Below are 9,394 nucleotides of genomic sequence, written 5' to 3' on the forward strand. Positions count from 1 at the left end.
GTCACGATCTCGCGGTCCGTGAGTTCGAGCCCCGCGTCCGGCTCTGTGCTGACAGCTCGGAGCCTGGAGCCTGTTTCCCATTCTGTGTCTCCCTCTCTCTGCCCCTCCCCTGGTCATGCTCTGTCTCTCTCTGTCTCAAAAATAAATAAACGTTAAAAAATAAAATAAAATAAAATAAAATAAAATAAAATAAAATAAAATAAAATAAAATAAAACCAACCTCACAAACCTAACACAAACAGTGCACTCACTATCTGTACAGCAGGAGTCAGACGCCTCTTTGCTCTCTTACACCACCCTGTATCCCAGTTGCTTTAGGCCTCCCTAGGGGGTTTCCAGGGTGAAGAAGTCATTTGCAGTGCAGGGACTTGTCCCTAACAAAACAAAAAATGTGACCCCTGATGCCGTTTGACTAAACAGTGACTAAAAACGGACAAATAAGATACCTTCCCTCGTTAGGCGCTGGCAGACATTTGCTCCTCTTCAGTTTGTGATTCTTTAAACTGTGGGTCAGAGCTCAGGCTAATGAAAATCGGTGAAGGAAAGGAGTTGGTGGGTCTACGTGGGGAATCCAAGGCTTTTTCTTAGGATAAAAAAATACGCCAGCATTTTCTCTGGGGAGGCTGCTGATACTCCTCCCTACACCCAACTTGCTAAGTGGCTTCGGATCCACTCAGAGGGCCTGTCACTGAGTGGCCCCTCGGCCTTGTAAGGATGGGGGTGAGGCCTCTGTTCAAGGTCTGTCTGTGGGGCACTGGGGGGGGGGGGCTTTGTGTGGACTGTGTGGTCTCTGTGGTAAGATCTGTGATCTCTGAGGTGTTTCTGTAGGAGGTCTCTTTGAGAGGTCTCTGTGTAAGATCCGGGCGGGAGGTCTTTGTGGGTAGTCCCTGGATACTGGCCTCGGTCAGAGCTCTCTGAGAGATCTGCGTGGGTCTCCGTCAGAGGTCTCTGTGTAAGCTCTTGGTGTAGGTCTCTGTGGGAGGTCTCTGTGGAGGTCTGTGTGTGGGGTCTCTGTCAGAGATCTCTGTGGGGGTCTCATAGTGCGGGGCGTCCCTTTCCCGCCTTACTGCACCACCGGCAGGAGGAGGGCACAGGGGACTTGCTCCTTCCTGTCTCCTGCTGCTCCCTCGGCATCCTGCCTGTGGCCCTTCTCTGGAGGGGCCTGTGGGGACCGCGTCCACCTCTTGGTGCCGCCGAGAGGACCCGGGAGCAGCCAGACTCAGGGACCCTGCTCCAGGTCACCCTGTCCTGAGCTCCAGAGGACCCGGGCGCTCTCTGTCCTGGTCTCCTCTCCCCCCAACCCCCCAGGTCCTGGCCGCACTGTCACTGTCTGGCCCCCACTGCTTCCCCGGAGAGAAGCTGTGCCTGAGCAGGCCTGTGCCCGCTGCCCACCTGCGGGGTCCTGACCTGCGTGGGGACAGGGCCACCCCTGCTGCGGTCTTCAGGGTCCCTCCTGGGGTGGGACTCCGCACCACGCCAGTGAGTACCCCCACCCTGACCCCCACCCGCCTCGGGGCCTGTCCTTGGGCCATTCGTTAAGTCCCAGTCCGCCCGGGGCCCCCAGACTGCTCAGAAGGGCACCTGCCCGGCCGGGCCTCCTGTGCCAGCCTGGCCGTCTGCGGAGGGGCCCCGGCGGCCTCCCTTCCCCCCTACCCCCCAACCCCGGGCTCCGTGGCCACAGCGGGGGGCGGGGGGGGGGACCTTGGGGGTGAACCGCAGGAAAGACTCCTCTCTTTGGGTGCCTGCAGGTGGCAGTGGGCACCGCGGGCTCCTGGGTCACCGCACCCCGGGGGCAGGGTACGCTGGTCCCTCGCGGCCTCTGCGCCCCCCACCCGCTTGCTCCCCGGGCCGGGAGCACGTCCTCGTCCCGTGCTGGTCCAGAGTGTGAGAAAGCAGGGGGGTGACGCTGAGCCAAGGGCGGCTCCCGGCCGATCTGCACCCCAGCCCCATCAGGGGTCCCGGGGCAGGCGACGGGTCGGGGGTGGGACAGGATTCCTCCCACCGCTGCCGTCAGGGCCAACCTGGCCTCCAAACTCGGCTCGCGGCTCTGACGCCTGACGCTGTCTTCCAGGCGCCCCGGAGCCGAGGGGTTTCTGCCCCTGCAGACCCTCCCCTACAGCCGCCCAAGGTCAAGGTAGAGAGACAGCAGGACGGGAAGGCCGGAGCCAGATCCCGGGGTGGGGTCTTCTGGGTTGTGTTCCTCTTTCGTTTGTTTTGGAAACCGAAGGTGTGTGAGGGAGGGGGTCTGGAGTATACCACGTGGCCATCCTCCTTCCAGGGCTCCATTCCTGGGAGCCAAAGCAGGCACTGGGGGAGAGCATGCCCGGATCTTCCCCTTCCTCCACCCCCCCCCCCCGCCCCGCGGGGCACAGACAGAGGCCAGCTCCTCTCATGAGAAAAATTAAAAAACAACATATATTTTGGGAAAATAAAAATTGTGGTGGGAAGAAGCCATTAGCACATAGAGGAGATGTGCTACCCTGAGAAAAAACAGGCTTTCTCTGCATATACTCAATTTTTTCTTGAAGAAAAGCTTTCCTACCAGGAAAGGCGTGAGAAGCACCCGCTGCTTGATGGGATGAGCCACATTTTTGAAGACTGCATACTGGGTGACGGTGGACGTGATCTGAGGCTCCTGCCACCATCGGCTTATGGTGGCAGGGCCCGCTTGGGGACCCTGGCTCCCTGGGTGGGAAGGTTGGCCTGCCATCCCTGTCTCTGGTTCGTTGGCTCTTGTTAGGACAGCTGTGGGACTTGGGGGTGGCCTGGTGATTGGAGGCTGTCTCTCTCATCTCCCTCCTCTGGTCTGGGTAGGGGAACCCACTGGGCCCTGGAATTCTTTGTGCTGATTTACCTCTGAGGCATGAAGTCCTTGGTGGAGTCCCAGTTTCTGCACCAGGATCTGTCCCACAGTTGTCACAATCGTCTGAGTTTCAACAGCTTTGCCGCCCCCAACCGATCTGCTTCTTACTGGTCCTCGGCCCTGGACAGTGGCTGATGCGGGATTGCCTCTTTGAAGGGGATCTTCCAGTCCTTTGCCTTTTTTATTGAGATGAAGATAATGCAGAAAGTACCTCATCTTTTTTCTGAAGTGGCTTTCTGGAAAAATCTGTCCCTTTTCTGGCACGGGCTGGAGGCATTTGCTCCCAAGGCTGTCCCCTGTTCCTGTAACCTGGGGAGGGTGGCTCAGCCTACTGGCTTGGGAAGCCCTCAGTTCTACAAACCCTTTTTTATTCCCTTCTAGTTTGGGACTCTTCTGGCCTTTTCTCTCACCAGTGGAGGCAGTCATCTTGCTCTGGCTCTTACGTGGCTCATCAGCTTTTGGTACACTGGGCTCCTGCTGCCCCTGGCTGCTTGGTCGGCTGGATATCAGGTCAGTTTCTGGCACCAGGGAAGCTGGTGTTTCCCTGCTGGAATATTGACCCTGGGAACCGGAGGGTGACTTCAAGATGTCTTCAGCAAGGAAAACATCAGTGTGAGAGTCTTGCAGGAGCACACCGGTGTCACAGTCTTGGACAAGAATGCCAGTGGCAAAGTCTTGAAGGGTGATGTTATGGGGAGAACCTTGAAGAAGTACACCAGTGGCACAGCCTTGAGGCTGGCCCTCTGGCTCTTCCTTCTCTTGGAGCCCAAACTTAATAGCCACCTTTGTTTTAAGGATTGGTTCCTTTGGCTCTTGGGCAACCAACTCTGTAGGTGGTGAGGGGCTTTTACTAGTCCCTGGAGACCCCAATCTCCTCTGATCCACATAACTGGTTTGACTGTTGGCCAGCACCCTGGGTCCTAAGATGACTTTCCAAGCAGGGGCCTTCTCAGCCTCCATCGTCTCCCTGGCCTCTTCAGCTCCTGAAGATTGGGACCTGGACTTCATCTCCAGTATTGCTACATTCTCTCGTGAAGCCTGAGCCCCCCTTTTCACCCTTAGCTCATTTCTGGCTATTTCTGAACTTAGACTTGGCTCCAGATTGCCTTTCTTGGCCCCTATGACTGTCTCACTCTGAGGGGTTCTGTTTATGAGGCTGAGTGTGAAGGTCGGAGAAGGTGAGCTGCCCTCCTGTCCAGGTAAAGGGGCCTCCGAGGGCTCATGGCTGTCACCTGGTGAGGTCCCTTCCAGGGATTTCTGGATTTCCTCAGATGGGGGTGAGGGGGCAGGCAGGGAACTCCCTGAGGTGGGAAGAGACTCTTCTCCTATCCCCTTTTCTCCCGGATAGGGCTGAGGAGGTTTTCCCAGGAACTTGTAGAACTTGGCTTTTGAGTGGGCCCCAGATACACAGGTGGCCAAGCAGGGAGATGGGCACCGGGGAAAGGGCAAGGGTTGAGCTTCATATGGCTTGAGATTTATGGACTCAAAGGCTTGGAGGGGTGGGCCCCACTTATGCTTCACCCGAAACCTTATGATGTGTGCTTCCAGCGTCTGTTGAGTGAGTGAATTAAGGAAAGACAGCTCATGGGAGGTGTTTACGCAGGGTTTCCGACCCTTCAAGGGTGCTGAATTTCTGATTTCCGTGTGAGTGTGGAACTTGGGCAAAATATGGTTGGCCACAAGCCAGGGTCGAAGTACACTCACGGGGATCAAACCCTCGCTGATCTGTCCCAATTTCTTGCGCAAATGAACTTTCAGGGTTTTTTCTCCACGTTTCTTATCTGGGCTCCTAGTCAAGTATTTTCCTGAGTCCCTCTTCAAGGTCCTCATCAAGTATCTTTCTAACTCCTTCTCAGAGCTAGTTCCTGGAACCTTCACTGGGAAGTTGGCTGAGACCCTGGAGAGATCTGTTGGGATCCTTCTCAGACATCGCTGTAGACCCATACCAAAGTTGTCCTTTAGTGGAAACCTTGCTCGGCCCTTCCTACGGGAACTTCTAGGGTGTCTGGACCTGGTCCTCTGTGTGGCCTGGCTGCTTTTGGATTTAGATGCAAAGGACCTTGAGAGCCCCTGCTTGTCCTGTGCCTGACTCACCCTTGGGAATTCACCCTGAGGCCACATCGGGTCCAGAGACACTTGGACCCTGTGGGCCAGACTGCCCTGGTGTTTATCCTTGCTAAGCCTCCTTTGAAGGTTTTGCTTCTGGATATCACAGATGACAAAATCCCTGTGAAAGATGGAAACTGACTCATGGGCCTCAGAGGCCTGGCTGTCCTGGAGAAGCTTAGGAGGGATCCTGCTTAAGAATTTGGGAGATATTTTCAGCACTAAGGGTAACATCCTTTCCCCTTCTGGTTGCTTTTGCAACAAGGGCTGTTCCCGAGGTTGAATTTCAGTTGGAATGGAAGGTGGTGTCTTCTTCTGGGATGGAGGGCCAGATACCCCATAGGTCCTCATCTGGGGTGGAGGAGAAGGAGGTCTGATTGGGACAGAGGGTGCAAGGTGGGCCTGGGGCTGGGACACGGTTGGCGTGGAGGGTTGGGGCTGGATCCCACGGCAGGGCAAGGGTGGGGCAGGGGGAAACCGTGAAGATATTTGCTGCTGAATTAGAATTGGCAAGCAATTAGAGATAACATTGAACAAAACAGAGGGAACGTGTAGCTGAGAACTAGAGGCCAAGGCAGGGGCCTTGAGGGACTCACTGTGCAGAGAGGGGAGACCTCAGAAGAGCTGGCTGCATTTCTGCTGTGAGTTGCCCTCCGAGACCTTGGGGAATGACAGCCGCCGAGGACTGGGCAGCTTCTCGAGTTTGTTTTTCCGGTGCCAGAAGGATCGTGGGGTTGTGGTGTCCTGCTCAGCACCCAGCAACTTCCACAAAGTCCCCCCACAGTTCAGGGGGTTGTCTGAGTCCAACTGCTTCACAACTGACCCGTCCCTTTCTTTCTCCTTCCAAATCTTCTGTTCCGCCCTTTTGGTGATGAGTATCTCCAGCAGCTTCTGGACGTCCGGGTTGACAAATGAGGGGTTACGAGTCTCTATCTGCCTTCTGGAAGGGCCACCCCAGGGCAAGGCCTCTTTTGGGTGGCAGGTCAGGTGTTGTTGGTGGCACTCGCGCTGTGCCCAGATGGAGAAGAACCAGGACTTGGTGCTTTCCCATCACCAGGACAAGGACAAGATGGGGTAGCTTGCATGGCCAAGGCCTGAGACGGCTGGAACGAGAGGTGCCAAATGGGAATTGCCTGGAGGTGAGCTCTCTGTGACTGTGTCCGCTGGGGTTCTCTTTAAGTTACATTGGTCTTCTTGAGGTCCTACTGGTAGGATGGAGGCCAGGCGTGGAGGGTGTTGGCTGAGAGTGGGGGACGCCCGCGGGGCCCTGGCAGGCGCGGCATCTCTCACGGGCGCCCCGAGGGGCTGATGGGCTCCGGCAGGTGCTGCTTTGCCCTTGGCCCCAGGGGCTTCTTGCCCCAAGAGCTGCTGAAGGTCTCCCTGGTCAGAGAGCCGCCCCAAGTGGCTGCGGGAGACACGAGGAGGCACGCGCTGCAGCCGGGAGCAGACAGGGCCGGGCATGGCCATCACCGCCCTCCGGGCCCCGCACGCGCTTCACAGCGCTCCCGCCGTCCCTCCCCCCGGGGCCGTATCCGATCTCCGTCCCCAGGGCTCCCCCCGCCCCCTGCAGCCCTGGGGTCCCACCGGAGGCTCTGAGAGGCCCACCCGGGAGAGAAGGGGCAAGATTCTTTACCTCTGCAGAAGGGAAACCAGGTCCCGAACCCCTTCCAGCTCCTGCAGGCAGGTTCTGTAAGCTGGAGACGGGAGACCCGGTCACAGAGCCGAAGGCGGGGTCCCGGGGGTCTTACGGGAGGCGGGTGCAGTGTCCCTTTAGGGGACACCTTTGGGGGGTTAGACTCGGGAGCCCCGAACATCGGTGTCCGAGGCCACGTGGTCTCACGGTGGCAGCAAGACCCACGGTGGGGGTCGCTTGGTCCTTTACGGAGAGCTTCCCCACTCGTGACCTTGTGGGGGGAGAAAGGGCCGGGTCGCCTCCCCGAGGAACCTGAGCAAAGTTCCACAACTTGGCCACAGCTGGAGCTGGAGGTCCCAGGCCCCTGCCGGGCGACACCCGTGTCCGGCCCCTCCTCGGGCTGGTTCCGGCCCAGAATCTGGGAGGCCTCGGGGTTCCGCCCTCCGTCCCGGGAGCCTCCCGGGGCTCTGTTTCCTGAGGGACGGACGCAGGTGTCCCGGAGACGGCCGGGCTGGGGCGCTCGGAGCAGGAGGGACACTCGCCAGGGGCGCAGGGCTCCGCGGCGGCCCCTTACCTTGCAGGATCTCCCTGTTCTTGCCTCTGGTGCTCCTTCGCCGTGGCGCCACCTGCTGCAGAGACGAGAGAACACGGGGTTGGGGGGATGGGACCCCCCCGTCTCTCTCGCCTCTCTGGCTGCAGGTGCTCTGTGTTCAAGAACAGAGCGACTTCCTACATTCAACTCATGGGGCGGGGGGGGGGGGGGGGGGGGTGGCTTTCTTTCCTGTTCCTCATTTGCAAAGTGGACAAAACTGTTCTCGGTTTTTCTACTTTGAAGAATGGACGCGCGGATTTTCGATGCGAGAAATCTCTCCGTCCCTGTTCCTCTGCTCGAGAAACGTTCCCAGACCTGCGGGTGCGTCTCAGCGCCTGGAGGAAGCACCTCGCTTCCCGAGACCCGAGCCCCGCTGCCGCCCCTGCTCGGGGTCTCCCGGGCTCGGCGCCGCCCTCGATCGGCCCCAACCGAGGCCAGCTCTCCTGAGACACCTGCCCCGGGAAGGTGGCTGCCGGCCCGGTGCCCAGCAGCCTGTCCTCCCCCGGAGATGGAGCTCTGGGCCTCCAGTCCTCCGGTCACTGTGTTGGGGCCGCGGCCCTCTGCCACACCCGGCCTCCTGGCCCGACATCTCCCGGGAGAAGCCCTCCTGCCCCTCTAACCCCTGCCCGGTCTGGCCTGGCCTGGCCTGGGAGGATGGTGCTCTCTTTCCCCGGGCCAAGGTTCCTTACCTTTCTGCTGCTTCTGCGTTTCCTTCGTGGTGCTGAGGATGTTGGGTCCGTCTGGAAGCAGGAGATCAGCAGGAGGAAGAACGACAGTCCACACAGGAAGCAGAAGATGGTCTGGGTTGTCCAGGAGGGGAGGCTGGAGCTCAGCCAATCAGCGCTAACGCTTCTCAGAGCGAAGAGAATATTCTCCATCTCCTTACTCGAAGCGTTAGTTCCTGATCCCACTACTGTCCTCGCGCAGCTGAGCGCTGAGCTTGGACTTGGGGACAAGAGCCCCAGGCTCACATCACAGAGCCGTGACCTGGTCACAGAGGGCCCCTGAGGGAGGGGGAGGGGACAGAAGAAGAGCCGGCTGGACCACAGCCCCTCCCCCCCCAGCCCTGTAGCTCCTCGTCTCCCCCCAGCTTCCACACTCCTCCCCTTGATAGGCACCAATCTCTTCTTTGCATCTATGAGTCTGAGTTTTGTTTTGTTTGTTTGTTTTGGTTTTTGATTCCACATATAAGTGAAATCGTGGTACTTGTCTGGCTTATTTCTTTGAGCAGAATACTCCCTAGGTCTATCCATGTTGTCGCAAATGGCAAGATTTCATTATTTTTTATGGCTGAGTAGTATTCTAGTGTGTGTGTGTATGCACGTGTGCATGTGTGTGTGCATGACATCTTTTCTGTTCATCCCAATACATATGGGTCATTTAAGGTCGATGTTTTCTTACTGATTTTCTGTGTGGATGACCTATCCATTGATGTAAATGACGTATTAAAGTCCTGTATTGTATCAGTCCTGTATTGTATAGTGTAATTATTGTATCACTGTCCCTTTCCCTCTTTAGGTCTGTAAATATGTGTTGTATACATTTTGGTGCTCCTGAGGTATGTCGATACGTATTTGTGTTTTTAAAAAATGTTTTTTCTCAATTTTATTTATTTATTTTGAGAGAGCAGGGAGGGGCAAAGAGAGGGAGAGAAAGAATCCCAAGCAGGCTCCACACTGTCAGCACAGAGCCCGATGTGGGGCTCGATCTCACAACCTGTGAGATCAGGACCTGAGCTGAAACCGAGTCTGATGTTTGACTGATCCACCCGGGTGCCCTCATATTTGTGTTATGTCTTCTGGTTGGATTGTGCCTTTTATCATTACGTAATGCCTTTCCTTGTTTTCTTTTAAAATATAGTCTTTCTTTTAAAGTCTATTTTGTCTGATAAGAGAACAGACACACTGGTTTTCTTTTCACTTCCATTTGTGTGGAACATCTTTTTCTATTCTTTCCATTTCACATTTAGTCTCTGTGTGTCCTTGTTTCTGAAGTGACTCTTTTTTTCCCCCAATATATGAAATTTATTGTCACATTGGTTTCCATACAACACCCAGTGCTCATCCCAAAGGGTGCCCTCCTCAGTACCCATCACCCACCCTCCCCTCCCTCCCACCCTCCATCAACCCTCAGTTTGTTCCCAGTTTTTAAGAGTCTCTTATGCTTTGGCTCTCTCCCACTCTAACCTCTTTTGAAGTGA

The 9,394-nt window shown here is 56.5% G+C and overlaps 2 protein-coding genes across 2 annotated transcripts; both read right to left on the bottom strand.

Moving 5' to 3' along the window:
- Positions 1–1,949: 1,949 nt before the first annotated feature.
- Positions 1,950–6,013, bottom strand: LOC121013548 (spermatogenesis-associated protein 31E1-like; the record flags this gene model as incomplete). The annotated part of the gene is given in 3 exon segments (XM_040449260.1): positions 1,950–2,113; positions 2,375–2,830; positions 2,833–6,013. Coding segments are annotated over 3 exon segments (3,801 nt in total), but the record flags the coding sequence as incomplete, so codon positions are not given.
- SPATA31C2 (SPATA31 subfamily C member 2) lies at positions 5,989–8,447 on the bottom strand. Its single transcript, XM_040449261.1, has 4 exons — positions 7,884–8,447; positions 7,177–7,231; positions 6,603–6,663; positions 5,989–6,374 (listed from the first exon to the last, which is right to left on the bottom strand). The coding sequence occupies exons 1-4, from the start codon at positions 8,445–8,447 to the stop codon at positions 6,020–6,022; spliced, it is 1,035 nt and encodes a 344-aa protein (XP_040305195.1). The 3' UTR covers positions 5,989–6,019.
- Positions 8,448–9,394: the final 947 nt, after the last annotated feature.

Source organism: Herpailurus yagouaroundi, unplaced genomic scaffold (assembly GCF_014898765.1).
Source record: "Herpailurus yagouaroundi ecotype Mexico unplaced genomic scaffold, PumYag 199, whole genome shotgun sequence".
Classification (NCBI taxonomy): Eukaryota; Metazoa; Chordata; class Mammalia; order Carnivora; family Felidae; genus Herpailurus; species Herpailurus yagouaroundi.